General features: G+C 37.4%; 16 protein-coding genes across 16 annotated transcripts; 5 read left to right on the top strand and 11 right to left on the bottom strand.

Moving 5' to 3' along the window:
* Positions 1-12: 12 nt before the first annotated feature.
* On the top strand, positions 13-803 carry SOCG_04138 (DUF1640 family protein; the record flags this gene model as incomplete). Its single annotated transcript, XM_013164980.1, has 3 exons — positions 13-254; positions 299-685; positions 761-803. 3 exons carry the CDS (start codon positions 13-15, stop codon positions 801-803), a joined length of 672 nt encoding a protein of 223 aa, XP_013020434.1.
* On the bottom strand, positions 740-1966 carry SOCG_04139 (uncharacterized protein). Its single transcript, XM_013164981.1, has 3 exons — positions 1564-1966; positions 1290-1508; positions 740-1215 (listed from the first exon to the last, which is right to left on the bottom strand). The coding sequence occupies exons 1-3, from the start codon at positions 1684-1686 to the stop codon at positions 1051-1053; spliced, it is 507 nt and encodes a 168-aa protein (XP_013020435.1). The 5' UTR covers positions 1687-1966; the 3' UTR covers positions 740-1050.
* A 44-nt stretch (positions 1967-2010) lies between these two features.
* SOCG_04140 (RNA-binding protein Rbp28) lies at positions 2011-3152 on the bottom strand. Its single transcript, XM_013164982.1, has 2 exons — positions 3046-3152; positions 2011-2997 (listed from the first exon to the last, which is right to left on the bottom strand). The coding sequence occupies exons 1-2, from the start codon at positions 3092-3094 to the stop codon at positions 2318-2320; spliced, it is 729 nt and encodes a 242-aa protein (XP_013020436.1). The 5' UTR covers positions 3095-3152; the 3' UTR covers positions 2011-2317.
* A 287-nt stretch (positions 3153-3439) lies between these two features.
* SOCG_04141 (tRNA 2'-phosphotransferase Tpt1) lies at positions 3440-4522 on the bottom strand (the record flags this gene model as incomplete). The annotated part of the gene is made up of 1 exon (XM_013164983.1): positions 3440-4522. The coding sequence occupies one exon, from the start codon at positions 4520-4522 to the stop codon at positions 3440-3442; it is 1083 nt and encodes a 360-aa protein (XP_013020437.1).
* A 370-nt stretch (positions 4523-4892) lies between these two features.
* On the top strand, positions 4893-5979 carry SOCG_04142 (V-type ATPase V0 subunit C). Its single transcript, XM_013164984.1, has one exon. The coding sequence runs from the start codon at positions 4998-5000 to the stop codon at positions 5595-5597; it is 600 nt and encodes a 199-aa protein (XP_013020438.1). The 5' UTR covers positions 4893-4997; the 3' UTR covers positions 5598-5979.
* Positions 5885-7121, bottom strand: SOCG_04143 (STE/STE20/YSK protein kinase Ppk11). Its single transcript, XM_013164985.1, has one exon. It carries the CDS (start codon positions 6966-6968, stop codon positions 6024-6026), a length of 945 nt encoding a protein of 314 aa, XP_013020439.1. The 5' UTR covers positions 6969-7121; the 3' UTR covers positions 5885-6023.
* Positions 7122-7209: 88 nt separating this feature from the next.
* Positions 7210-8896, bottom strand: SOCG_04144 (UB Xdomain protein Ubx2). The gene has a single exon (XM_013164986.1). It carries the CDS (start codon positions 8780-8782, stop codon positions 7469-7471), a length of 1314 nt encoding a protein of 437 aa, XP_013020440.1. The 5' UTR covers positions 8783-8896; the 3' UTR covers positions 7210-7468.
* Positions 8897-8951: 55 nt separating this feature from the next.
* Positions 8952-9945, bottom strand: SOCG_04145 (40S ribosomal protein S8). Its single transcript, XM_013164987.1, has one exon. The coding sequence runs from the start codon at positions 9799-9801 to the stop codon at positions 9199-9201; it is 603 nt and encodes a 200-aa protein (XP_013020441.1). The 5' UTR covers positions 9802-9945; the 3' UTR covers positions 8952-9198.
* Positions 9946-10081: 136 nt separating this feature from the next.
* On the bottom strand, positions 10082-13113 carry SOCG_04146 (MS ion channel protein 2). The gene has a single exon (XM_013164988.1). It carries the CDS (start codon positions 12647-12649, stop codon positions 10232-10234), a length of 2418 nt encoding a protein of 805 aa, XP_013020442.1. The 5' UTR covers positions 12650-13113; the 3' UTR covers positions 10082-10231.
* Positions 13114-14020: 907 nt separating this feature from the next.
* On the top strand, positions 14021-14983 carry SOCG_04147 (RNA-binding protein; the record flags this gene model as incomplete). Its single annotated transcript, XM_013164989.1, has 1 exon — positions 14021-14983. The coding sequence occupies one exon, from the start codon at positions 14021-14023 to the stop codon at positions 14981-14983; it is 963 nt and encodes a 320-aa protein (XP_013020443.1).
* A 193-nt stretch (positions 14984-15176) lies between these two features.
* On the bottom strand, positions 15177-16841 carry SOCG_04148 (cruciform cutting endonuclease Cce1). Its single transcript, XM_013164990.1, has one exon. It carries the CDS (start codon positions 16321-16323, stop codon positions 15526-15528), a length of 798 nt encoding a protein of 265 aa, XP_013020444.1. The 5' UTR covers positions 16324-16841; the 3' UTR covers positions 15177-15525.
* Positions 16842-16974: 133 nt separating this feature from the next.
* Positions 16975-18558, top strand: SOCG_04149 (transcription factor Zip1). The gene has a single exon (XM_013164991.1). The coding sequence runs from the start codon at positions 17284-17286 to the stop codon at positions 18238-18240; it is 957 nt and encodes a 318-aa protein (XP_013020445.1). The 5' UTR covers positions 16975-17283; the 3' UTR covers positions 18241-18558.
* Positions 18472-21238, bottom strand: SOCG_04150 (meiotic recombination protein Rec10). Its single transcript, XM_013164992.1, has one exon. It carries the CDS (start codon positions 21060-21062, stop codon positions 18681-18683), a length of 2382 nt encoding a protein of 793 aa, XP_013020446.1. The 5' UTR covers positions 21063-21238; the 3' UTR covers positions 18472-18680.
* Positions 21239-21547: 309 nt separating this feature from the next.
* Positions 21548-22655, bottom strand: SOCG_04151 (ATP phosphoribosyltransferase; the record flags this gene model as incomplete). Its single annotated transcript, XM_013164993.1, has 2 exons — positions 21548-22428; positions 22604-22655. The coding sequence occupies 2 exons, from the start codon at positions 22653-22655 to the stop codon at positions 21548-21550; spliced, it is 933 nt and encodes a 310-aa protein (XP_013020447.1).
* A 101-nt stretch (positions 22656-22756) lies between these two features.
* On the top strand, positions 22757-23351 carry SOCG_04152 (40S ribosomal protein S28). The gene is made up of 2 exons (XM_013164994.1): positions 22757-22914; positions 23055-23351. The coding sequence occupies exons 1-2, from the start codon at positions 22847-22849 to the stop codon at positions 23191-23193; spliced, it is 207 nt and encodes a 68-aa protein (XP_013020448.1). The 5' UTR covers positions 22757-22846; the 3' UTR covers positions 23194-23351.
* Position 23352: 1 nt separating this feature from the next.
* Positions 23353-27064, bottom strand: SOCG_04153 (kinesin-like protein Cut7). Its single transcript, XM_013164995.1, has one exon. It carries the CDS (start codon positions 26754-26756, stop codon positions 23484-23486), a length of 3273 nt encoding a protein of 1090 aa, XP_013020449.1. The 5' UTR covers positions 26757-27064; the 3' UTR covers positions 23353-23483.
* Positions 27065-27154: the final 90 nt, after the last annotated feature.

Genomic DNA, 27154 nt, shown 5'->3' with positions numbered 1-27154 from the left:
AATTCACTTTTAATGTTCATCAATTCAAGATATCCTGTTTGTTCAAAGATTTCACTAGTTCCTACTTGTTCGAACCCTCGCTTATTCAATGCTTCATTTTTAAAGTCGAATACTCCTTTATTTGTGCAGCGAAGGTTGTATCATGGATTCAATACGCTAGGTTTCATTCGTGGCTTACAGGAGGTCGGCATTGGCACACAGAAAAGAAATGCAGAGATATTTACGAATACCATCTCTAAAATATATGCAGATTCGTAAGTAAAATTAGAACGAAGAGGAATGTCCTAACTGTCCTTAGTCATAAGAAGATGAGTGGATATTTGGTGACGAAAGAACAACAAGACAGGGTTATGTATCAACAAAAAGTTGATTTTGCTCATTTACGTAGTGAGCTACAAAGTATTGAGCGTCAAGAAATGGCCTCTTTGCACGCACAAGCGGGACAGCTATATTCAGATATTGAACGCTTAAGAACATCCTTTCGTGATCAGCTTAATAATTCTACGGCAGAGGCTAGGTTACAGCTGAGCATTGAACGTTTAAATCACTATGATGAGGCTTCTTTACAGGAGCTCAAACTTCGAGAATTATCTGCAGAAATTGATACAGAAATGTCAAACTTCCGAACCCAGTTAGCCACTTACAAAACACAAACTCTTCAGTGGCTGCTGGGAATTGTTACTGGGTATGGAACATTTATCGTCATTCTTGATTTGAAAACTTGGTGAAGTTTAGTGCTGTAGTTACTAACTGTTTCTAGATCGGGTGCTTTGCTTCTCGCATATGCTCGTTTAATTATTTAATTTTGTTGATTTAATTTTATCTCTTACTTATGATTGCACTGCGTTAATGTTCACGAGCAGCGTTAAATACATTGATCTTTTATGAATAGTAATGAACGCATTTTGAAAATTATTGATGTTATGCGATAAATGTTCATGACAATCGAAAGAGTGAGACTTTGGTAAAGATACTAAAGGAATGAGCTTTTTTTGGCTAATAATCGTTACGTGCCTTATTACCGTTGCTTCTCAATCAACGTTGCGATAATTAAGGGTTTTCTTCTAAAGCCTGAAGTAACCATCCTTTAACTTTTTCCAATGCCTGTACATCTCTCTGGTTCTTCTTTGAGAAGGACAAACGTTCTGCGGCCAATGTATCATACATTTTCAAATATTCATCATGCACTGTCTTTAATTTCATATTCATTTTCTCCTTCCAAACGTTAGTATAATGACATGCTTGTTTATTTGTGTCGTTTTTAAACGCAGACGCAAGGTCTAGCTTACCGTATAGGATGAGACAAACCCAACCATTTCTTCCATTCCTTTTGCGTAGTTATTAGATATCTGTTCAAAATTCCGTGCGTCTTGCTTAAGGGTTGCGTTTTCTGCTCGTAGTTCTATAAGCTCCATACTAGGGAGCAAGGTTTCATCAGAATAGGATGCCCCAGAGGATGAACCGCGAATAGATTGCTGAGATTTTGACTTCGCTTGGTTCAATTGCTCCTTAAGAAATGTTAACTAACGTTTGTTTTACAGAAATTCTAGCCAACAGACACACCTGGAGATCTTTGGTCGTTCGCGATAATCTTTCATATCGCTGAAAACTCGAATCCAGTTCTTTTTGTAACTTTCCCATACATTCTAAGAATGCAAGCTGCTCATCTCGATTCAGATCACTCATTTTTTTACGCGACACAACTATTCTAATAAATAGTAGACGTAGCTCAAAGTCTTTTAGTTAATTACACGTTTTCCTTTAAAAATTCATAAGTAAAAAGATAAAACAAGGTCTAACACAGAAAGAACAGAATTGTTTACACAGATTTGCTTCTCTCAACGGCAGCTCCAGCCAGTATTCGAATTTGAGCAGATTGCTATATGTTTGTAGTAAAGCCAATAGAAAAGGTGGGAAAAAACAGAGAAAACCCAAAAAAAGAATACAGAGACAGATACATTTACAGTTTAAAGAAAAAGAAAGAACTACAAAGAGAAATGAAGAAAGCTTACAGTACAAGAGATGCTATTAAAATTATTGATAATTGATTATTCAAAACAATCCATTAGGTATATGGAATATTCCTTTTAACATTAATAAACCCAAAACTAAATAATAGAATCAACCCTGTCCAAAATAGAATAAAAAACATTTTAGAGAAATGAAGACAACCTTTTTATCCAAAGCTCGTAATCTGTGATTCCAGTTCTTTCATTTCCTATTTTATGTAAAACTGAAGAAAAAGAAGGAATTCACATAAAATGTCTGCTATTTTTCCTTAAAAATCCACATGTTTGCCGACTAACTTTACATGCAATTAGAAACGCTCTTTAGCTCGAGCAGCGGCACTGCGAAGATTAGCGTACACTTTACCAGGAGGAGAACCGAGAATTAAGGACACGACAGCATCCTTGGCAATACGAAGATTGCTGTAACCACCTAAAATGTGAATTTTGCTATCCGCCAATACGATTCTTGTACGAGAAGCATTTTCGATAGCGAATTTGGTTTTCCCTGCTTGTCCAGCGATACGACCAATGGCACGGCTCAAATGATCACCCTGCAAAGTTTTCACATCTTTGATTTCAAAGGTATCAATATATAAATCATCCAAACGCAAGAGAGCGATGGCATCGTCAACGTCAAAACCGAGGGCAAATGCTTGCACAAAGTCCATGCCCTTTTGCAAAGCTCCAGGATCACTTGTGGCTTTGCTTTCACGTAATTCTACTGCTCTAGCCTTAACGTTCATACGAACTTGAAGGAATAAATGTTCAACCAAAGGTGGATAAAGCTTGGGCCATACATTTCTGAGAGGAGTCATTCTATGAGGGGGGATAGGAACCTTTCTCGTTTGAGGCTTTAACCCACGCTTTTTTTCTATTTTTGGTTGAACAGGTGCGAACCTAGGAGCACCTTCAATGTCCATTGTGCTGTCGCCCCTTGTTTCAGTAACTTCGGTTGTGTTGCCTGTTGTATCAATCATCACATCGTCCTCTATTGGCATTGTTAGCTCCCTACATCTATTTATTTAATTTTCCATACCATTTCCTTTTGGAGGAATGCCATTTACGGCTGCCGTAGGTGCCAGCATTTCTTTTGCAAATTTTGGTGAAAGAAGCAAGCTCTAGTGGAGAGAAAGGAAGCAGAAAAGTGTAAGGATTGCGAGGTGTTACAACTTCGTTAACCAATTGAATACGACGCAGTATGTCACTAAACATATTAACGAGTTATTACGAGACAAAATATGGAAAAAAACATGAAGAATAAAAGAAAAACAATGAAAAATATGACCGTTGTAGCAAAAGTTAACAAGCTAGAAGTATCAATCCTCCCTAATCTTTGAAGTAAGGAAGCGCTTGCTTCCGTTTGCAGGATATGACTCTGCATAAAACCGGATTACTATGCATAATGAATGAATAACACCTTCAAACCTTTACTACAAAGTAGACTTTTTGTCTATTTTAGATCTAATAGACTCCTTGTTTGCAAACACGAATTTGGAAAACTCACTTTGCTGTTCGAGTTCTTCTAGCTGGTTTTGTAATAAAACTTGTTCCTTTTCGTCCTCCACGATAAGCAATTTTGCTTTTAGTTCTCCCAATTTTTTTCCAACCTCATATCCATAAATAGCGCCCTGAGCATAACCATCATCAAAACCGCTTTGAGCAACTTCCATTTTTCCTTTCACAATGCCTTCTGAATAGCCAAAGTTACTGTGCTTTTCTTGAACAAGGTTCAAATCGTGCACTGTTAATGATTCCATATCCTCACTAAATGGATCTAAATCATCGACACTCTCAGTATCGGTGCCTTTAAGTAGCGAATCGTCGGCTTTGGGGGTCTCTGCTTTCGTATCCTCGTCAAGAAGAACCTCCCCTAGATTTGTCTCAACCTTTTTGAAAAATGAAGGTGACAAAATTCCATTCTTGCCTTCTGTTAAAATGACCCCGTTTTCTGATTGATAAAACTCCACATTATGTTGCATAGCTTTCAAAACATCAATATAAATATATAAAGTACATGATTTCCGAATCCCAGAAACAACGCCAGGCTCACCAAAGAGTCCTGTAGCGCAATGTATATGGTTCCTTTTCATACGTGAAAGGCCTTCCTTGCTGATTGTCTTCCATAATTCCTTTCTTGTACCGTGGACAACTTTCGGTAATAAGGAAGCATCCTCAATACGTGTCATAGGTACTTCAACTGTTCGAATTGTATGTCCCTGGTTGGCCCGAATTAACAGCTTACCTTCCATCTCAATCAAGGAAAATCTCTTCTTTTCATTTTCGTCTACAATTTTTTTCAGCATTTGTAGAGAAAGATTTTTAAATTGCGGTAATCTAAGTAAGTCATCCACCGACACGAAGCCATCTGGACGAAGCTGCAGCCCATTGGATTGTGCAGTATGTCGAAGAACTTTGGAAAGTGCTTTTGAAAACCGGATCATGGGGTCTTGTTCTTGTTTTTTCTTTCCGTTGTGTGTCTTGGCGAGTTTCTTTTGTTCAGTCACGTTGGTCATCCTACAAAACTTTTTCTGTGATCGCAGTGCAGGAATTGGATGCAAAAACAATCTGTGAAATTACAAAGCACAGTATTAATAACTTCACGACTTTATTTCTTTATATTATCCGTATAGAATGATAGCAGATAAAAAAATCAGTGACTGTAGTATTTAGAGCAATCAACTAAAAAAAAATCCTTCAATATATTTTATATTTAGTCAGAAACTGTGTATGTTAGTCCTTACTTCCAAAAAATCACAATTAGTAAAGCTAATCGGTTTTGAACCTGCTGATTCAAAATGTCTAAAGAATAGGCCTATTGGTCTTCTCAAAATCCGAAGACAAACGAAAACAAAGTTTTTATATAATTTTAAAATGAATTGACAACAAGAATTTTCTTTTCTGACTATTTACAGTCAGTGTTCTGGTTAGTCCTCCCAAAGCCCTCACCCTCCATTTAGAGAAAAGTCTCAAAGTAGCTGAATCACAAAAATGTCCGTATTAAAACCTTCCATATGGACGACGATTGGGTTGTCAACTTTAGTTGGCCTATACATGTTGTTTCATGGCAATGGAGAAGCATTTGATGTAGGAAGTTTTCTTCTTCAGATTAGCCCCTACACCTGGGGCTTGCTAGGCATTGCCAGCTGTGTTGCTTTTGGTATTATTGGTGCAGCCTGGGGTATTTTTATTTGTGGAAGCTCTATTTTGGGTGGTGCCGTTAAAGCGCCCCGAATTAAAACCAAAAACTTGATTAGTATCATTTTCTGTGAAGTGGTAGCCATTTATTCTCTGATTATAGCCATTGTCTTTTCTGGAAAGTTAAATGCTGTTAGTGCTTCTCATCTTTATAGCAAATCCAATTATTACACTGGTTTTGCAATCTTTTGGGGAGGACTCACCGTCGGTCTTTGCAATCTAATATGTGGCATTTGCGTTGGTATTACTGGCAGTAGTGCTGCCCTTGCTGATGCGCAAGATGCGTCTTTGTTTGTGAAAGTATTGGTTGTCGAAATCTTTGGGAGTGTTCTGGGTTTGTTTGGCTTAATCGTGGGTTTGTTAGTAGGCGGAAAAGCTCTCGACTTTGCTTGATTTTTGATACGTTTACTAAAAATCCTTTCTTATTCTTTACAATGGGATTTATCCTCAGAATTCCCGTTCCGTCGTCCCTTTTTGCTTCCTTTCTCTGATGATCTTTCTTTCAACAATAATCCATAAAAGTAACTCGAGAAAATTACTTTATTTCAACTAAATCCTTATTTTTACGATTATACTTTTCGTTCATCACGTACTTATGGTGTATATGCTGAACGGACGCAAATCTAATATAATAGAGGAAGTTCTATAATTGTTAAAGATTAATGAACCTAATCTTATTACGCTTCTTGAAATGCCTTCAGTTAACTCTATAGGGCCTGCCCTATTAAATAAATTTATTAAATATCAAGTCCAGTCTAGCAAAAGAAAGTGGTTGTAAATCATTAACGTACGGGTCGTTTAATAACTCTTGTAATCGAGTTATCTGGATATTGTACCAAAATCCCACATCACATTATCTATAGTAGCCGGATTTTTGAAAAAATCAGATCCGTTGTATGGAGAAGCAAAGTCGGATGTTTGGTCGTTCGATTTCCATTTGGAATAGGTTTGGATAATTAGTTTCAGTGTATCTTTGGAGCAGGTTTTTTTTATAAACTTATGCTCCAAAAGCTTCAATGGTGAGGGACGTTCTTGAGGGTTTTTCTTAAGACACAGATCAACGAAATCACAGAATGCCGGACTAAAGGATGATCTATCTAATGACGGAGGAGCGTGTTTTGGAATCAAAAGTAATACTTTCATAGGATGTATACCGGAATAAGGAGGTTCTCCGTTTGCTAATTCAAAAGCCGTGATACCCAAGGACCATATGTCGGCTTTTGCATTATACCCAGTTTGTTTGACAACTTCTGGTGCCATCCAAAATGGGGTTCCTACAAAATCATCATTCTTATCATAGAAATTTTGCAATTGACCGGAAACACCAAAGTCTGCTAGCTTAACTTCCCCGTCCTGCGTAGTCAGGATGTTGGCAGCCTTAATGTCACGATGCATTTTTCCTTGACCATGTAAATACACCAAAGCCTCCAACATATTCCTCAAAATCTCAGCTATAACCTGTTCAGGAAACTTTCCGACTGTTTTTAAAAGCTCGGTACAACTTCCTCCATCACAATACTCCATGCTTATCCATAAACGCGTCCCATCCAAAAAAGACTCAAAATATCTAGTTATATACGGTGAATTTAATCCAATCAAAAAATTAATTTCTCGAGTAAGAGATTCAATTTGATCCGTAGTGGCATCCAAATCTACTACCTTAAGAGCGACTGGTTTGGACGTTTCAACATTGATAGCTTTAAAGACAGAGCCAAAGCTACCTTGCCCTATAAGCTCCAAATCACAATAATGCTGCTTCTGCATGGCTTCCGTAATTCATTCCGTTAGAAACAAATGAATCAAGACGTTTATTAACGAATGTTCGGGTTTTCGTGGAAAGATATGGTGGGGTTTTCCAACTAAATCACTACTGAGGAAGCAAAAATGATACAACTAATATCAAGCTTTAAATTAATTATTGAAAATAAAATGCGACATTATATTATTACAAAAAAAATATTACGCTTATACCCTTCAAGGAACGAATTCATGAAGGTATATGAACCTATGCACCTATTATGACTATTTACACGATGCTGAAGTTTACCAACTATATCAAAAATAAAACCAATAAAAAAATAACTTCATAAATTCATTAAACAGTCATTGTCCTACCTCACCATTCCTAAGACGGCGTAGTCCAAGACAATAAATATAGACATGTCCATAAAAATATACTCAAGAGTGTGACATTGGAGGGTAAGGGAGTAAGATCCTATATATAATACAAACAATTACCGCCGTTGATAGGTTGTTTTTTAAGTTTATTGAAACTCAAACTGAAGCGCCGTGTTTTGTATACCTGCATCTTTTATGGTTTTATCCAACAAATTCCATAAGCTCGTACGCTGAAAGGTCAAAGAAAATGGTTGAGACTCAGCACCTTCAGCATTTCCTTTGACATACGCATAAACTTTACGAACAAGATCGGTCTCATAAAATCTTCGAATAAAACGAGCGCCGTTTGGCAAGCGGATTTGGATTCTAGTAACACCAGCGCCAGGACTAGGCTCTTCATCTTTTGCTTCTTCTGAATTAATTTTGTAAATCGTGTTGTCCTGCGTTTCCACCTCTTCTTCTTCTTCATCCTCATTGGCTTGAATAGGCTGAGATGATTCGCCCATATCTTCATTTTTTTCTTGTTCAACACCAAGTGAAGCAGCAATTGCTTTCGACATTTGTTCTTCCTCGGTCATTGCCTCTGCCGGTTTGTGCGACTTGGGACCGAGAGGATTCTTCCTTCCTTTGGTTTCATCCAATGTACAGCGCTCCAAAAAGTCATTTAATTCAATTATAAAGTCAGTGGGAGTGATTCCACTATTCCACTGCTTTACACGTTCACCAGTGCGAGGATCCAAAATCGCAACGTGGGGTGTAGACGACACGGGATAAAAACGCTTAAATTCCATGCCCGGTTCCTCATCATCAAGGAGTTGCAGAAATAGGAAATGTGCGCGAATAACTTCTTTAACAGATTCACTCTTCCATAAATCACGATTTAAAACTTGACATTCAAAAGAAGAGGAAGTCTGTAAGTTAATAAGAATCCATCGTTTTTCATAGGTAGCTTTCATTTTAGCTTGATCTAAAGTAAGATGGGATATAATGTCGTAGGGAGGACGGAAAAGTTTTGCGAGACGAGAAGCACGACTATTGCTTTCCGATTCTTCTGAAGAAGTATCAATGGACGATGCAATAGGCACCTCAGACGGAGATTGATCAAAAATGCCAACCCTTCTTCTTTGTCTACGATTCATTCTAGGTAATCCTGTTCCTAAGCCAAAATCATTACCTGCAAATCCTAACCCTGATGTAGTATCCACCATTGGATCGACTAGTACCTCTCTCGTAGGAGCAATGGGAGCACGAACTTCTTCAGTCTGTTCAGGAGGAGCAGACTGTGCAGTATTTGAGCTTCCGCTGCCATAGTCACCGGTTATACCTCCACTTTCAAAGAAAAGCGTGACCGCTGTGGACAAGTCTCCATCAGCAACTCCAAGGTATTCCTGCGCTTTTTCTGGAGTAGAATTTGTTATAGAACAAAAAGTAGCTACCAAATTACTGGAGTCTTCTTCCATAGTAAGAGTTTATTACAATAGTGTATGTGGTGTGTGGTGGAGGACAGATCCCAAATGTTTAAGACGTTTTTTGCAGACATCATTGAGAACCAAAAAATAAAAAGGAAATATCACTAATATATGAATAATAATACTATTACTTATTTGATTATGAAATACAGTATAAGCAGCTCTTTGTAACAACCGATTTTAACGAAGTCTTTACTCGTATGAAATGAGAAGTAAATCTCCAATATGGACTTCTTTCTTACTAATATCAACCCTATGAATATTACTTACGGGCAAAACCAACCATCAATAAATACCTTATTACAAACTACTTTACAATCTCTCCAACGCTTAATCTACAGTCTCACTTAGTCCAATTTCCTTGTGGGCACATGTTTTGCATTAAGATGGCTAGTATAGCTTTTTTTTTACTTCTTAGGGGCCATACGACGAAGGTAGAAGTGCAATTCATCACCCTCAAGAATGTAGCCATCGCAACGGCCAGATTGACCAGGGCGAGAAGAAACACAAGCGTATAAACGGCCAGCAGCAAATTGAGATTCCATAGCAGGGTCAACCTTAGAGCTACCAACACGAGCACCGAGCTTGCGTTGGACGTGCTTGGACTTGGGGGTAGCAGTAGGAGTAGCCTTCTTACCCTTACCACCCATCAAGATGCCGTAGTGAGTTTCATACCAAACACGGAAAGGAGCAGCATCAACTTGAACAATGGCAGACTTGGTCAAAGTGTTGGTACGGACCAACTCGTTGTTGGAAGGGTGGTAGGCGACTTGGATAATACGGGTCTTCTTAGCAACACCCTCAGAGCCCCAGGAGAAGTTACCAGATTCTAAACGAAGAGCACGGAACTTCTGGTTACCACCACGGACACGAACTTCGTGAATACGCTTGGCACCAATACGAGTGTTGGCGGCTTGACGGCCCAACTCGAATTTTCTTTTCTTACGGTATTGAGCACGCTTGGCACCGGAAGCAGAGCGCTTGTGGCGTGAGTCTCTGGTAATACCCATGTTGGTAAATTGGTGATGGTAGAAATCGCAGTCGAAAAGTTTGTGTTGGATGAGTTATGTGACTGTTTTTGTGATATAGCGTATTGGACTGCATTCCGAAGAAATCTTAATAGCGAGACTTAATGGATTTTTCTTCGATTACGAATATACGTTGCAGTTCTTTTATAACCAACTTCCACGTTTGTTTACATCTGGTAATTACTATTGGGTATAGAAGAAGTTGCTCATTATTTATTTCTGCTTCTACTGCTTCAACAGTATATCTATTACATTACATGTTTAGGATTGTAAACATAATATTTCTATTTAAAGCGTTGACAGATTAAAGGGGATCCATTCTTCTATTCATGTCGCAAAAGCTAAATAAATAAATAAATATAAAAGTCCTTTATAAATACTGGAAATAAGTAATTACTATTTGAAAAATCTGTCATCTTGCATTAGTTGTGGAAGCTTCCTCCTGCTGTTCATTCTCTTCATCGGTAGGCAATGTTTCGATATCCTGCACACTTTGAGCTTCTGCAGTAAATTCTTGACTCCTATCTAAAGCATTCAAAGAGTTCATAAGCTCTGGAACTTCCCAAGTAGCTAACGTCTCTCGAACGTATCCCGCAGAAGCTGGATTGTTTTTTGAATTAGCCGACTTCACCGACTTTGCGCCCGACTTCCCTCTTGGGCTTTCACACACTGATAGTTCACTTTCCTGTCTCTCTGTTTGGGGTGCATGATAGTTGGGAATATTTTTGTTTGATGGAGAACTGGTGTCCGAGGAGACGTCGGTGAATGAAGGTCTCGTAGTATGGTCCATAAGAGGCTGCGGATCTTCCCTTGAAAGTCGCTCAATAACAAAAGGGTTATCAGAAGAACCAAGGACTGGGTCACTTACAGCTGGTAAATTAACATCACGGACAGCATTGATAAGACCGCACATAAATTTGTTTCTACGTATTGCTTGTAAAGCAGTATTCTGCCAATTTGACTTGTAGTAAAAAGTTACTGTGAATTTGAGTGAATCCAAGGCTGAAAAATCTAGCACCGACAAATCCAAGAGAGGTCGAAAATCGCGATCATTCTCTTTCACAAACTCAAGCAAAAGGCTGCGCAGACGTTCCAATTGCTTAAAATCCGTACTGAAAGGAGCTGACAATGTCACTGACTCACTTTGAGGCAAACTACGTCGCAAATTTTCAATGAACAAAGTATTCAGTAGGGAATTGGGGGCTTGTACAGTTGAACCTGACATGGTCCGGAAAACAGTGTATAGTAAAGACAATGTTACCACTTCATATTTTGTTCCATTTATGACAACAACATCTGAAATGTCAAAAGGGTGTTTACTGAATAAGAAAACGATAGAAGACATTAACTCTTGAGCAGTGGTAGCAAAGATGAAGGATAAACTCAGGAGGGTTGTTCCATATGCAGCTAGAATAGTTGCGAAGGATGTGTCCAAAAAGGAAATGAAAATAAGAATCCCAATGATACCGACAGCTGCAAGTCCGACACGGTCTAACTTGGATAACGCCACATCGACATCTCGTAGAGATATTCGAATAGAAAAAAATTCATCAGCGACTTCTCTTGAAAACTGTTCTAATTCATCAAGGGTGATACTACGACTGTAATCTCTGTCTAAAATCTCGAATATAGAGATAATATCATCCTGATTGGGTATAAGACCAGAAAGATCTTCTTTTTTTAAACTATCTTCCCTGTTAGGAACGATGGCGTACCAAATCCTTCTAGCAATTGCAAGACATCGCTTTCGAGATCGCAGCATTTCGATAATGAATTCTTCTTCAGGAGTGAATGGTTTATGCGAATGACCAACAATATTATTAAAAACGGAACCGACTACTACTCTTGTCTTATTAAACGCTTTTCTCGCATTTTTCTTTAGGCGCTTTATTTGTCGGATACGACGAGAAGCATTCTCCTTATCCAAAGAACCGGAGGTACGTAAGTTAAGAATATAATCTTGTTGTAGAACAGATGGGGAATCTCTAAAAGGAGCCTTCAAGGACGCTAAAAAAAGCTTTGACAGCATAGTCAGATGCTTTTTATTATCAGCAATACGAAATTGATATTGTACTTCATGGTAATGGAAACCAATGAAGTGTAGGTTAATCTTTTCTAAAAGAAGGACAATACTGAGTATCACAAATGCACCAATGATTTTCGTACAAACTTTTATCCAGGACTGGACGTCTGAGGAAAGGGAAAATGAGTTTGCTAAATTTATGTTGGGGTTGACGCTAGTAGTGCCAGGTGCAGTAGGAACCACGGTAGCATTACCTGAATGGTGAGACACAGGAGCGGAATTTCTTATCATGATAGGTGGGAAAGTGCAAATGCATATTATACAAGTGAAAAAGAAAGCCAAGGGCAGTTCAAGGGCGGAGACAATTACAGATAGCTTATAAGCTGTGAAGGGGAAAATTCCTACAATAGTGTACAAAGAATAAGGAAGAATAGTTGCGGCTAAGCGAGAGACCCAAAATCCACCCCATGCAATCTCAAACCAAAGAAAAATCCAAAAAATTCGGACAGTACCAAGTTTCGCATAACGGTATTTTGGAGAAGCGCCAACAGCTAAAGGGATTACCAGTAAACAAGCCAAAGGAAGCCATAAAGCAATCCAACGTGTAACGAAAGAGAGATTCATGAACCACTTATAAAATTTTGTAACGTAATAGACTCCCTTAAACCTGGATTCTTGTTTTTTCAACCGATCTTCATTTTGGGGGTTATCATCTATATCTTTCATTATTGCATCTGTATTGTCAAAAACGTTGAAGTTCCTTGTACTATTGCGAAAGTACTTTTCTTGGTCATCCGCCGTTGACATTTTCAACAAGGATTTCAAGATATAACAAAATTAAAATCAAAACCAAAGAATTAGAAATAAATAAACAAAAATAAAAGAAGAATTATTCTTCTAAAAGCTAAATAGATCAAAAAAAAAGCCAATAAGCCAGGAAGGAAGAAAAGCGAAGTTTACGCAGAAAATAAAGATATATTTATGAAATAATACATATGAAAACAAGAAAACGTCTAATTGCACATGTACATCCAAAAATAAGTATGCTGTGGGTAATTATCGATTCGTGAAAAGAAACGATTTTTTTTTTGTAAGAAAGCAGAGATGCAAAGCAAAAGGAAGGAATTGGGGTTTACTGAAGATTCCTCACTTCATATAAACAAAATATAGGTCATCGAAGGTCGCTTCTTCGCAATAAAACTACTTGGAATAATACTTGTTGCAGAGCGATGAATTTTTGCGATCGCACTTTTCGTCTGCTAATGATATTACTGTTACCTGGGTTAGCAAAATGTAAACAAAAGGAATCTCTTTATACAACTACTAAAAAAAAATAATAATGGAAGGGAGAGAGAGAGAGAGATTTATTAAATTCTTTATCTATCAAATTTTTTTCTTTTTTTTACGTCGTTGCTAGTTTTTGTATAAGTAATTATTCCAAATATTTGTCAGAAGTGGAACTTTTAGAATTATATCTCTTTGTTAACGACATAATGACTGTTTGTTTGTTTTATATGTCAATTTAGAAAACTTGATAGGAAGATTTTATGTGGGTTGTCTCATTATAATTGCTTTGGTTGATTTCCTACTAAAAACAAAAATATATTACGCATGCTAGGAAAAGCAAAATAAATCAAACGCAAAGATATAAGTTCTATTTTGAATTATCACTGAAACCTGCTTTTTCAAATAAATTTGTTTATTTATCTGAATTACCATTAAATTTTCAATGTTTCACGTTCCATTCCATCGTAGTTCTATACCCACAAGCTCAATTAGCTTGATTATAGAATATAAAGGATCTATACAGTTTTTTTTTTTTAAAAAAAAAAACAAAAAGTTAAAGCAATTTTAACTACCATGTAATAAGTAAATAATACCTCATATATTTAATTGTCATTTCTTTGTTTACATTTAAAGAAGAATTGAATCATTCGTTACCCGTCGCTAAAACAAGAAATTAAATTCGGTACCGCGTATATTCTCCAAAGGGCCTCTGATTCACGATACAAACACCAACAACTTCTTTATAAAACTACCTTTAATTAGATTGAAAGAAAAGAAGTCCAATTCTATAATCTCCTATAAATACTGCTTATCTTTGACTCTTTAATTACACAGTCCAAATCCTTAATCACACGCAATCAATTTCTTATTCTCACTTTCCTGCAAATTAGTATGGCTGACGCGTCTGTTGAGAATTACCAAGATTTTAATCAAGCCATTGCTAATGAATCACAAGCTATTGTCTCTGATTTGAATGCAACGCGTTCGGTATCACGAAATCACAACGTTGACGATACTCATTATGATCCATTTGTTGAAAAGGAAAATAAGGAATACAAAAGGAATGAGTTTTTTGAGGAAAATATTCCTTGTGATGAAGGATCACTTCATGACAACCGGATGAATGCGAATCCTAATGTACCTGAAACTCAAAATCATGACACGTCCTGGAGGGATTCTAGCGAATGCGAAAATTCAGGAACGAACCTCTTTGTTACAGGGATTTCTCCTCGTATACATGATGAAGACTTGATCGAAATGTTCAGCAAGTATGGTACCGTTATGCGAGCCAACATACTTAAAGATCCAGCCACGAAAGAACCCAGAGGATTTGGGTTTGTCTCCTTATCCACAGTGGAACAAGCGGATGCTGCTATTGAAGGAATGAATACAAGAGAATTTTTTGGTCGCGTTTTGAATGTACAAAAGGCCAGGCGGTCTCGTCCTCGTTCTCCTACTCCTGGGAAATACATGGGATCTATGAAGGGAAAAACGATGCAGGGAAGAATTAGAAAATATCCATATAATCGAAATAATCGAATACCTTCGCGCTACCGTCCTAACCGTGACAGTCGCAGATCTCCAAACTATTATCGTCCAAGCAATATTAGAGACTATCATGATACTAGGAGCCGCTCACCGGATATGGGGCGTCTTGGAAGATATAATAGTGATTATAAATATCGTCCCTATAATGATCGCCGCCGTAAACATGAATACAATCGTGATGGACAGGACCAATCCTCTCGTCCCTATAACAACCATCGATTACAACAAGAGACGTCTTTTTCAACTGTCGTTCCACCTAGGCATTTCCGTGACGAACGACGCTCTCTGGAACAAAACACCGTTTAAAATTCAGAAGTTTCACGATTTTTTAAGAATGAAGTCGGTGGATTCTATTGCTGTTTTCAGCTTTGCTATTTATGGTTCCACATTTACGTGTATTATGACTATATCACGTTCAATTTCTCACATATCAAATTTATTATACTTTCTTCCTTCTACAAAGATTTCTCCTTCACGTTTTCATGACCTTCGTTTCATTCCTTGAACAAAATTATTGCTTATATTAATTATTATAATTTGCGACTACAAACTAAATTGTGCAAACTTTTCTGTAATGCCAGATTCGCGTTCTTTTGCAACAGCAAAGCTTTATTTATATCGGTTATGACGTACGTTTATGATTTATAATTTTATTGACCGAGAAAGAAACATTCATTAAAAGAAATTGATTGACTTCCAAGATATATTAGAAAAATTCGTCTTTTACGTTAATGACCGTCGATTCAAGAAAAGTCAAAGATTTTAATTAATAACCGTTAGTAATTTAACTCCCACAGTTCATGTTCCTTGGTTGTCAGTCCAAAACTAGGCTAATTTAATAACTTCTATTATGACTTTAGTTCAAGATAGCTGCGAAGTTCATGCTGATGTTGTCTTAGTTTATGCTGCCATTCAATCCATGTAATTGCCATCATAGCGGCATCCGTCATGTCATCTTTTTTGCTTGAGTACTTTACGGGTAATTCAAAATTCTTTAACGCATCATCATTTAATACAGATACCTTTCCAAGATTCAACATTTCGTTTAATAGTTTAACGCGTGTTGCCTTTGTCTTGGTATTACTGTTGAGGTTAACAAACTCAGGCAGGGCAGAAACATAAGAGTACACAGTTCGAGGTGCAAGGGAAAGTAAGCTCAAAGGACTAGGATTTGATTCTGAAGGATCCTGAGATTGACTGTTAACATGCAAGCAATGGAGCATAGCTTCAATTGCATTGACTCGCAAAGTCCATTCAGGAATTGTTTTGATACCTGACCGATAACGCTGGTGCTCCAGAAGGATTATACTGGGACGAAAACGGGAAGTTAAAGTGGTATAGATTTGAAAAGCAAGCCTTGCCAAATACTGAGGCTGGTAATCTTCGATCCATTTGATACCCAATCCATTCGTCGGGGATGTCAAATCTTCGCGAGCCCATTCATGAATATTCACTTTAGCACCTTCGGTACGACTAGCAAGACAGTATGCAAAGTTTTTAATGCCTAAGTCAATAGAAATGACATTATTCGTAGGATAGACTGGAGTAGACAGAATTCGCTGTAACAAATCTGCTTTTCGACCTTTTCTAGATAAACCACTGACTTTGCAGATATGTTGCAGCGTTTGAAGTTTGGAATAATCCATCCCACCACTTAGAAGTAGTTATTTTTTTTCTTTTTTTATACAAAATTTTCTATAAAAAAAAAGAAAAGCCTTAGCCGAACGATTCCGAAGTCGGCAAAGATACAAAGTACTTGCGTCAAATTGTATGCAATGAGTTGCACGCACATGTAATGAAAAATAGGTTTACAAAATTTCTATTAATTTCCGAGTTAATCCAAGCCGTATAAGAATGAAAACAAAAGCCCAAATTTCTGAGAATCCGAATACCAAAGAAATTACCGCTTAAAGTACTAAGTACTATGGTATACATCGGCCATGCTAATCACTTTGAAGGCCACACTTGGAAATCTACATCAGAGGATTTCTTTCCTATGAGAATAGATTTAAACTTATATAAGAGGGTCCCTATTCACAGTCTTAGTTCCTAAAGTATTTTGCATTCCGGAGCTTTGAATTCAGCTAATTCACACTATCTAAATACAATAGAACCATAGTATTTTATTATTTACAATGTTTTCTGTTGTTTACATCATTTATAAAATATTTCAACATTGATTTTGTGTCTTATTCTTGCTTTTTCGTTTCTGTATATCAGACTAACTCAACATAATACGATATCGCAATGTTGTAAAATCATAAGAGGATTGTGTAATACGTTACGCCACCTAGATTTGTAAATATCGATACTATACGTTACTGTGCTGTACTGGTTTATAGTACAAAGTCTTTGTTTCATGTTAAACCAGCCCATCTCAACTATCTTGCGGGTGTGGTCGATGAAACCGACTATTAGCGTACAACATTCTTAAATGAATATTGCTAGAAACAGGCATTTTACAACCAAGTCCAATAAATAAGTACTGAAACAACTGATTTTTTGTTAAAAAAGACTGGCACTGCTTTTTTTTTAGAGTGAAATTGACCAAGGTCTATCGGTGAAGCCTTTTTTTTGAAAGATCTTCGTGATTGTTGCAATTGAACATGGATTTCACACCAAACCAATGCATAAACAACCTTAATTTGGAATTAGATGACAGCCCTCATGTTGAGGAGTTCTCCAACGATGATTTGGCTGAACAATTGAACATGTTCAGCAATCCTTATTTCTTTGACTTTGAACCTGTCAATCTGTTTCCTCATAATTTTTACAGATCTTTGCCTCAAGATGTAAATTCCAACTTTACAGCGGCTCCAGCCGAATATAAAACCCAACCTCAACAAGCTGCTCCGTCATCACAATTTACGACATCCTCTAATGTTCCTGTACCAACTATTCCCAAGCAAGAACCTTTGGAAAATCCAAAAATTTCTGCTAAAGTTCCTCAAGAGGACAATCAAAACCCCTATTTGGTAACCGAGAATTTGGATTTGCTTAATGCTACAAGGGTAATGCAAATGCCGGGCAAAAATTCGTCTGGATTGTTCCCTCTACCCAATACCACTCCATTCTTGGAGTCTAAAGCTTCTGAAAATCAACAAAAGATTCCTACTCCCCCTTCTTTTCCTTATAAACGTCCTAGTGACTCCTCTTTGGATTTGCCTATCTCGTCTGCTGGCAACGAAGAACTAATTACCTCCGCTACTACTGGCAAACGAACCTCTACATCTGCCCGATTGCCAGATCTTCAACAACATAAAGAACAAGAATTGGCTTCAGTACCTTCAACTCCTGTCGCTGTCTCTGCCCCTTCAATTAAGCGCCCCAAGACTGACTCTTCGGATGCAGCCATTCGTAATGCCGCAGAAGAGGATAAACGCCGTAGAAATACAGCTGCTAGTGCAAGATTCCGTATAAAGAAAAAGCAAAAGGAACAGCAATTAGAACGTACTGCAAATGAGCTTTCGGAGAAAGTCATTTCTTTGGAATCTCGAATTGGCGAATTGGAAATGGAGAATAACTGGTTAAAGGGACTTATTCGCCCAGCTACGAATTTCTAAGAACTAATTTAATTTCTTGCTTTGGTTTATATTGATATCTCTTTCGATTCGATTCTGTTTATTTTCGTTCTATGGTTATTGAATATTTGCATACATGGACACATAGTGTTCTTATATTATAGCGCAATCTCCAACAGGTTGTGCGAGTCGGCCATTTGTTGTTTTTATGTTTAACCGACTTTTTTTGTTTATGTTAATTCAACTTTATTTTCCGCAAATTTGTTATTGTATTTTCTCTAGTTATTGAACCGGTGTTTTAATAGTTTTGCTAATTGAATAAATCTTTGTATAATGTTATGAATTATATTAGTAAGAGTTAGTATTTTTTTATTTTTATTATTCATTATTTTCTGTCAAGTTTATTTCACAGGAATTCATTGTTTTCATATTTCAATCCCTCGATATATGTTTATAGCTTTTCCTTATCATGGTTCACATACTCATTCGTATACCAATTTCTTGATTCGGTGGATTAGACTATTATCCACTGAGGTAAGCATCTTCTCTATCGATGTATATCTAGCCTTTTGTCTCTCTTGGAACTCTTCAACTAAATTCGTAGAATTTGAGTGAAAAACATTTAATTGTTCTTTTAATCTTTCCTCGCGTTTTATTATAATTGAATAGATTTGCTTTCCAATTAAAGAAACACAGCGCTCAACTCCGTGAGCATTTGGTAAATCAACTTGCCCGACGCTCTTCGATTGTTCCTTACCCAGTCCACACGGCTTAGAAACTTTTTCTTCTTGTTTAACTAACCGTAGATTCTCCTCCTTCATATGATCGGTCGTATCTGAAAGTAGGGTACTACTGCTTCCATCCTCCATACGATTGACAGATGGACCCAAGGACGAAGCTTCCGTAGGAGGACTTGAACAAGTATTAAGTAATGATGGAGTACTTCCAAGTGTAGAATAACCTTGCTTTGTAAAAGTTGCTAAATCAATTTGTCGTTTTCGATTCTGAGGAGGCGTAAACAAATCCTTTTTCCAAGATTTGTCCTTCAGCATTTGCTTCCAAATCGATTTGTGATCAGGTTGTTGTGGGTGATCCCAAGCATTCAGTAAATGGTTTGAAGGCTCCGGTTTGACTTTTTCCATCGTTTCTATCGGTGGATGTATATTGCTCATCGGCTCTACAGTATTCTTCTCTTTTTTAACATTGTCATTCAATCCATTATTCTCTTGAAAATTATTTGAATTCTGATTTTCTTTGTCATTTGAAAGCAATTGCTCAGAATTGTTACCTTCTTCCGTTCTTAAGAGTTCTTTGGCTTGCTTCTTATTTTTGGGACAAGGTGTTTCTTCTTCTTTCGAGCCTTCTAAAGGATTATCTACTTCTTTGTACTTTTCATCCCTCCTTGGTTTTTTAACCTTTGGAGGGCGAGTTGTCTTTGAAGAAGCTTTCCCGCCACGTGTACGCTTCCTTAGGGGGGTCGTTGTAGAATCATTTTCCAAAGCTGCTTGATTAGTATATTCTTTCATGGTTTCAGTAGTTTCAGTTTCTTTAGCAGTCTCCTCGTTCAGTGTATTCTCCGAATTGGAAATGTTATCACCAGCAGAAGCATTTTCAGGATTTTTTTCCTTAACTTCCGCATTTTCATTCTCCTCCTCCTGGGAAGCTTCATCTATTGATTCAGCACATATACTTTTATCGAGAACTTCATTCTCAAATTTTTCATAAGTACTATCATACTCCAGTGGATCACGGATAAAATGCTCTGATTCTTCCGTTAATGTATCCTTAAAATTGTTATTTGACTCATTTACAGCTATTTTTGGAGAAACAAACAGTTTAGGTGTTAAAGAATCTCCGACATACTGAAGAGTGGAATTCAAATCGGTAAAGGATAAATTGTCCTGGCATTCAAAGATACAATCCTTTAAATGGGGAATATCTGTAGTGAAGCAAAATTTGTAACTTTCATCACTTGTCATCATAATATCTTTAATTGATCCCCAAGATAGTTGCAACAAAGTACACCCTTTCCTATAAATGATAACATCCCTAGGCTCGATAATCATAGTAGCATTTGTGGGTGTTTCTAAATTTACTGAAAATGTGCCAGAAAAAACCTTCGTTGAATTGGCAGCGCTGGTCTGAAAGATTCGATCCGCCTTCAGCATCTGCATAGTCAACGTAGGTTTCGAGGAATCGTTCGCGTAAAAGAGACTTAAACGAATAGCATTTTGTCTATTGCTTTCCTCATCTATCCCAGAGACAGAAAATCTTGATATAAAAAGTCCACACAGAAACCTACACGCAAAATCACGGTGGGTTAAACGCTCACCAATCGCGTATAAATTCAGTTCTTTCCGATTGTTTATTAAGTACAATTTGTTATCTTCACATTTCGCAATAAAAAGTGACATTATTTGAAGGACCACGCGTTCAAAAACAATCATTTGGTATTCTGTTTCATCGTACAACTCAAGGTTAGTTGTAACACTAAAATATTCCGTTTCGTTTAAGTATTGACATCCCAAAGACAAAGTTAATGGACCAATGGTCTTTTTAAGAGAATTCTTGAGCGAAGGATCAAGTCCAGTAAATGTTTCTATAAAAATATCACCCAAATCAGGGTGCTTCCCTACAAAACATAGGTACAAAAGAATCTTTAGACAGGAGATAATTTTTGGTTCACTATACTGCTCTTTCTCTCCAATTACCGAAAAAGCACTTGATATGTTTGATATCGTCTGCTTTTCGCGTACTTCGCTCGCGTCGAGAGAAAGCACAGCGTTTAGAGTTCTTTCAAGTAAAGCTTTTGTTAATTGCCTCCCCTTTGTTAATAAGTTAAGAAACTCATTTAAAATATCCATATTGCGTTTCAGAACGATAAATATTCCAGTTAACGGAGTAAGTAAGTTTAACAATTTTATGCCTTGGTAAGCTATGTCTTTTAATATTAAATTAATTAGTGAGTATATGTTCGTATATTTCAATAAATAAGCATGAAAACAACTATAGCACAAAAGCTAGCTTCAGTGATATGCAGTTGACAACTCGTATTTTACCTACGCGTTCGTGTTTCACGACCGGGAAACATTGTTACCCATATAGTAAACAAACCCAAGCCAGAGGAGAAAGTTTAAATTATTATTTTGACAAAACGAAAAATTTTTGCATCTAAGTATAATTAACATCTAATAAACTAAAAGGATATATAAGAATTGGTGAAAAATTACTACTTAATAATGTAATTAAAAATGTCTATATAAAAAGTAGGAACGCATATAGATCAAACCTTTTTTGCAGTCTTTTTCCCTTTACAATAACCTTTTCACAAAAGCAAACAAAAGATACTTTAAGGACGAGAATTGTCAATGGAGAGGACAAGGATGTCGGCAGCGTGATTCTGGGACAATTCATCCATAACCTTAGCAACGTTCTTCTTTAAGACCATGCTGCTAACAGCAACCCAGTTGGGTTCATCCAAGGTAGTGATAGTGGGAGCACGCTTACCAGGAGTAATTTTGAGAACGTCGGTAAGATGCTCACGAGCAACATTGTAGTTGACGAGAACGTATTGTTGAGCGATTACATAACCACGGATGCGTGTAATGATAGTTTGCAAAAGGGGTTCGAGTTCAGGAGAACAGTTGGTAGATCGAACCAAGACAGCACTTGTACTCATGACATTCTCGATGGCTTTCAAACCGGAAGCACGCATGGTTTCACCAGATTCAACCAAGTCAACAACAGCTTCAGCAATGCCTAACGCGCAAGAGGCTTCAACACTGCCTGAAACAAAACTAATTTCAGTTTTAGCTTCTTCAGAAAGCTCTCCATCCTTTTTCATTTGTGCGTCCAACTTCTTAAAGTAATCACCCACCAAATATTCAAAGGAAGTGACTATACGTTGACCGGCCAATTGCTTAACGGTTTGAATTGGTCCACTTTCGGGAACCTGAACTTGCAGTTTGCATCCACCAAATTGAAGGTCAACCAACTCTTCGACCTTCAATTTTTCACCGATACGGAGACGAGCCTCAGCAATTTGATCTTGACCGGTAATACCAAGATGAACGCGACCAGTACCTACGAAACGAGGGATATCAGCAGCAGGAAGGAAAACTAAAGCAATGGGAAAGTTTTGAACCAAAGCGATATCCAAGCGAGAGTTACGGCGGAATTTAATATCAGCTCCCTTCAAAACGTTCACACATGATTCGTACAGACGCCCCTCTAAAAATATGCATTAATATTTGAATTTTAACAAACATATAGTTTACAAAAAAATTTTTTTTAATGAAAATATCACATCCTTAAATATAAGGTCAGTTGTCTCGCGATCAACCATTCTCGTTTTAAATTTTCATTCTTTGATAATTCACTATTATTAAAACTAAGTGAGACTTACTTTTAGGAACTGCAAAAAGCAAACGATCCTCCAAGTGGTTGACCAAATCCATAATGGTTTGTTATTTTTATGAATTTTTTTTTTGGTGTTGCACTGCTTTTTTGACGCTTCTCGCGTTTCTTGTTTATTCCCGGAACGCAGGACCCTACCCCAAAAAGCAGTCACGCTATCCCAAAATTTCTAATGGTACCAAAACCGATTCTTCTCTAAACACCACGCACTTCTACACATTTCAAGAGAACAATGGATTCTTCTAAGGTTCCTGTTAAGTTGGCTAAGGTCATCAAAGTTTTAGGTCGCACAGGCTCTCGGTAAGTTTTCAAAAATGGTTTATCTCTATTAGGAATGTGATGCTTGCGAATATGTTTTTAAGCATTCTATCCTTTAACTCGAGAAAGAACACTGCAAAAGGCGCATTTAGGTAAAACAGTGAATACTAACTTGTTGTTAGTGGTGGAGTTACTCAAGTCCGTGTTGAATTTATGGATGACACCTCTCGTTCCATCATCCGTAACGTCAAGGGACCTGTCCGTGAGGATGACATCTTGGTTCTTCTTGAATCTGAGCGTGAAGCTAGAAGATTGCGTTAAATCTAGCTTTGGTTTGACGCTGGTTGTTTCAGAGCTATAAAAATAACATCATCTTCATGAAGAGCGAAAAACTACTAGTTGTTGATTGTTGGTGTAGTGAATATGTAAATGCGATAAGTGGAGACGTTAAAAATTTGTAATCACGGCTGGTGAAATACTGGTTGCGTTATAAGAAATAAACTTCAATATTAGGGTTATTACCAAAGATTTTATATAACCAAAGAATCATAAACTAAGAAACATAGAGAAAAAGCAGAAGAATCATCAAATTACAAAACATTATTGTTCGATCAGCGTTTGCCACGTGCGGAAAACCGCTTGTTTATGGCATTATTTGTTCGTTTGAGGGTATCAGACTTCGATGGATTCGACGATACACGTTGAGCAGGATGCAAAGACAACTCCTTCCTTGGTAAATCAGAAGGCTGAAAATTTTCTCCTTCACGAAGCTCTGCCTTGTTGATAAATAAATTTGACAAATCATCCGCAAATGCCAATTCTCGTGACCAAGAAGGTGTCTCAGGAAACTTTTGTTTGAATGTTTCCGCCGTCGGTTCAATTGTGTCAAAGTTTGTATTTTCTAAAGTAGCTTCAAAGTTCGCCAAAGATTCTGTTTCATTACCAAGCAAAACGTTAGTATGTTGTGCCAGAGACGTAGTTCCATCTTGGATTTGACTTGTTAGCATATTTAAATTATCCTGAGGTGCTGCAACAGAATCTCTCACTGTTGCAGTCTTTTTCATTAAGTCATTCAATCGAAGTAAAAGCTTTTCATGCTTTTCTTGGAGATGATCATCAGAATGAGCTTGAAGACTTTGTAGCAAACGATCCAGCGTCCGAACTTCAGAATAAACATTCTCCTTTTGTGACTCAGCCAATGTCATGCACTCATCATAAACAGAGCGTGAATTCGAATGAATGCTTTTTCCTTTTGCATCCAATAATCCTGAACTTTGTGAGATGGTACTTTGCAACTTTCCTTTATTTTCTAATAAAGCATTGTAAAACACATCCGAGTCATCGTTCAGCTTATCAAAATGCAGTTTGAACTGCTTGTTTGAATTGACAAGTTCCGACTCCGTTTTTTTTAACTTTGAATGAAATCCCCCAACATTGGAGTAGAGTAACTGATTCTGCTCTTGCAAAAACTGACCAACCACCGTATTAATTCGGTTCATCAATTCTTTTTGTTTTATTTCCTCCTGAACCTTATGCTCATTTAAAAATTGTTCAACAGTACTATTGTTCTCGCTTAAAGATGTGGTGCAAGATTGAAGTATTGTCGTAATCTCATCCTTAGCTGTCGATATTAATTCTTTCTGAGATTTGCAAAAGCTCTGCTGGGAATTAAAGAGAGTACGAAGGTCCTGGACAACCTTTCGGTACGAGTCTTTAACCTCTTTTTGTAATTCAATTAATTCAGTGGATATTCCATTGCCTAATTTTTGGGAAGACATGCTAATTTCCTGTAGACTATTTTCCAGTAAAAGCAATAAATTTTTTCTGGATTCTAACAAGTCCATGACCAAGGAATCAAGCGTTGTCGAAGGATTCGATGAAGACCGTGCTTCCTGTAACAAATTTTCCAAGTTAATAAAATGCGCATTCACTTGTTGTACAGAAGTATTTAACAAGACACTGTGATTATTTATAATGTCCTCCATAGAAGCATTAAAAGTGTTTAATAAATTAAAGTAGCCGTTTGTCCCATTCGTAATATTTCCTTGAAAGCTAGTAAGCATTGCAAGCAGTTCTTGCTTAAGATTCAAAAATTTGGTCTCGTTCTCTTCACTTGTTTTTTCTGTCCGACTAAGCTTTTCATAGAGGCGAATAATATACTCTTTTGATTCACGATAATACTGAGATAGATCGCTTGCAACAGTTGTTATCTTTTGTTCGCTGGTTTCATATTCCTTTCTTTTTTCCATCTCTGAGTTCAACTGTTCTCGTAATTTCTCATTTTCCATCCTTGTTGCCTCCAAATCAGAATTTGAAGATGCGAGCTGACTTTGTAAACCGTCTATTTCCTTTCTATGTTCTTGATTTGATTTCGAAACTAACTGTAACTGTTCACGTGCATTTTTTATATTGAGCTCCAGCACCTCTAATTTTCGAGCCTGTTCTTGACAAAGAGTACTTTTACTTTGCTCCCCCTCTATCAATTCTTTATAAGAACCTTCTGCCAAGTAAACTCCGTTCTTTTGACGAGTGGCATTCAAATCCGCCTTTAAGCGCTCGATTTCAAGGACGAGGTCTTTAATAAGAACTTTACGAAATATCAATTGATTATTTTGTGGTTTGTTTCGAATGCTTTTGGCACGTGACGCATACTCCAAAGTTGAAAGTGTCTCTTCCATATTACTATTCGTAGAGGAAACCGTTACAATCATCGAAGTTTTAGTTTTTCCACCAAGCGAATCTTGCAATAGCCTAGTCAATTTTGACTCTCGATAGGGAATGTGATGGGATTTTTCGACAAGAGCATTGATTACACGTCCTAATGTAAGTAACGATTGATTGATCATACCGGTTTCGCGAGCACGCTTGTTTCCAGCCCCAGATCTACCAATATTTTCACTTCCGGCAAGATCTACCATGTGAAGCTTGCTGACACGCATATAGTCATCCGGACTGTTATTCGATGACATATTGGTGAATCCTGGTTCATGAGAGCTGGAAGAGGTAACCTTTGTGCAAATAGTAATAGTGAAAATAGAATGACTCCGTGAGGATAGATCGTTACACTTGGTAGCGGCAACATGGCGGCGGTAAGAACCTTCACGAAGTAAACGGAGACCTTCCGCTGCATTCTTAATGTAAAATTCCTCCATTCCTGTGACAACAACATTTCCTTGACGAGAGGTATCTTCAAAAACCTGAGCTCGTTTACGGAGGTCGTCAGGTACCAAAAGATCCCTAATTTCTTCATTATAGAGCTCATAGTATGAGCATTTTACCGCATACTCTTGACCGGTATTATCTAAGGTAGAAAATAAAGTATAAAGGGCCCGAGGAATTAAACCAGCACCCTCTGACAAAATACCGTTGAAATCGGATAAATCACCAGACATAGTGTAAGTTTTTCCTGTTCCCGTTTGACCATAGGCAAAAACAGTGCAGTTATATCCATTTAGTACTTGGGTTAAGATGGGAGATACTGCATGTTCGAAAAGCATAAGCTGATCTGCTTCAGGGCCAAAAACTTTATCAAATGCATATGTCTTAGCAACGAGCATTGAAGACGGATCAGACTGAATAGCTAATTCAGCACCAACTGCGCCTGAGGTACTAACAGCAAGAGCACTATTGTCGCGAATTTCTCGATCACTACGACCTCGAACACGGACTGCTACGTTTATGTTCGTTTCATTCTCACTATGGAGTGCACTCTCTGCAGAAGAGCTTGGGGAAGCCGAGGCATAACTTGCAGTACTCTGCGTGCCGGCACGGCGCTTGCGAGGAATAGTGGCATTGGGCACTCTAGGTGCATTCATTTCAAATTTTAAGTGAGCATTTGATGCTGAGTTTTGTGTAGGCCCGCCTCCAGGAGGCCTTGGCGGCATATTGCTTATATAAGAACGATAAAGATGGAAACCTAATGAAAGGAAGACAAGAATATCAACGAAAGCCAGGAAATTATGTCAAAAGTAAACTAAAAAAAATTAAGAAATTATCTAACGTTTAATGCCTGATACTCTATGAGCTTCGTGAATTGAGGTATCCACATGTAAAATGGTAAACACAGGGCCAATTGGGAGAACCAAGCAAGTAACGAAACTTGGACGATTTCAAGTATAAGCAGCTTACTCTTCAACAAATAATGTTTATAGATAAAAAATAAATAGTATATAAATCAATCGTACAGTTCTACTTCAAAAAGACCCTCTTATAAAAAAGAGCACTTCTTTACTGGAATGTGGTTTGCGAAATAGAAGTTCACTTGAAAATATACTTATTCAAT

The sequence above is a fragment of the Schizosaccharomyces octosporus genome (assembly GCF_000150505.1).
Source record: "Schizosaccharomyces octosporus yFS286 unplaced genomic scaffold supercont6.3, whole genome shotgun sequence".
In the NCBI taxonomy this organism is placed as follows: domain Eukaryota; kingdom Fungi; phylum Ascomycota; class Schizosaccharomycetes; order Schizosaccharomycetales; family Schizosaccharomycetaceae; genus Schizosaccharomyces; species Schizosaccharomyces octosporus.
This window is presented reverse-complemented; position numbering and strand designations above follow the sequence as displayed.

Bases quoted from the DNA above. Each gene is read 5' to 3' on its own strand.
- SOCG_04139 (XM_013164981.1), bottom strand. From the start codon at position 1,686: ATGAGTGATCTGAATCGAGATGAGCAGCTTGCATTCTTAGAATGTATG. The intron at 1,509-1,563 runs GTGTGTCTGTTG...ACATTTCTTAAG, and splicing joins GAACGACCAAAGATCTCCAG to GAGCAATTGAACCAAGCGAA. The intron at 1,216-1,289 runs GTAAGCTAGACC...AACGTTTGGAAG, and splicing joins GGTTTGTCTCATCCTATACG to GAGAAAATGAATATGAAATT.
- SOCG_04140 (XM_013164982.1), bottom strand. From the start codon at position 3,094: ATGCTGGCACCTACGGCAGCCGTAAATGGCATTCCTCCAAAAGGAAAT. The intron at 2,998-3,045 runs GTATGGAAAATT...CAATGCCAATAG, and splicing joins CATTCCTCCAAAAGGAAATG to AGGACGATGTGATGATTGAT.
- SOCG_04142 (XM_013164984.1), top strand. From the start codon at position 4,998: ATGTCCGTATTAAAACCTTCCATATGGACGACGATTGGGTTGTCAACT.
- SOCG_04143 (XM_013164985.1), bottom strand. From the start codon at position 6,968: ATGCAGAAGCAGCATTATTGTGATTTGGAGCTTATAGGGCAAGGTAGC.
- SOCG_04144 (XM_013164986.1), bottom strand. From the start codon at position 8,782: ATGGAAGAAGACTCCAGTAATTTGGTAGCTACTTTTTGTTCTATAACA.
- SOCG_04145 (XM_013164987.1), bottom strand. From the start codon at position 9,801: ATGGGTATTACCAGAGACTCACGCCACAAGCGCTCTGCTTCCGGTGCC.
- SOCG_04146 (XM_013164988.1), bottom strand. From the start codon at position 12,649: ATGTCAACGGCGGATGACCAAGAAAAGTACTTTCGCAATAGTACAAGG.
- SOCG_04148 (XM_013164990.1), bottom strand. From the start codon at position 16,323: ATGGATTATTCCAAACTTCAAACGCTGCAACATATCTGCAAAGTCAGT.
- SOCG_04149 (XM_013164991.1), top strand. From the start codon at position 17,284: ATGGATTTCACACCAAACCAATGCATAAACAACCTTAATTTGGAATTA.
- SOCG_04150 (XM_013164992.1), bottom strand. From the start codon at position 21,062: ATGGATATTTTAAATGAGTTTCTTAACTTATTAACAAAGGGGAGGCAA.
- SOCG_04152 (XM_013164994.1), top strand. From the start codon at position 22,847: ATGGATTCTTCTAAGGTTCCTGTTAAGTTGGCTAAGGTCATCAAAGTT. The intron at 22,915-23,054 runs GTAAGTTTTCAA...ACTTGTTGTTAG, and splicing joins TTAGGTCGCACAGGCTCTCG to TGGTGGAGTTACTCAAGTCC.
- SOCG_04153 (XM_013164995.1), bottom strand. From the start codon at position 26,756: ATGCCGCCAAGGCCTCCTGGAGGCGGGCCTACACAAAACTCAGCATCA.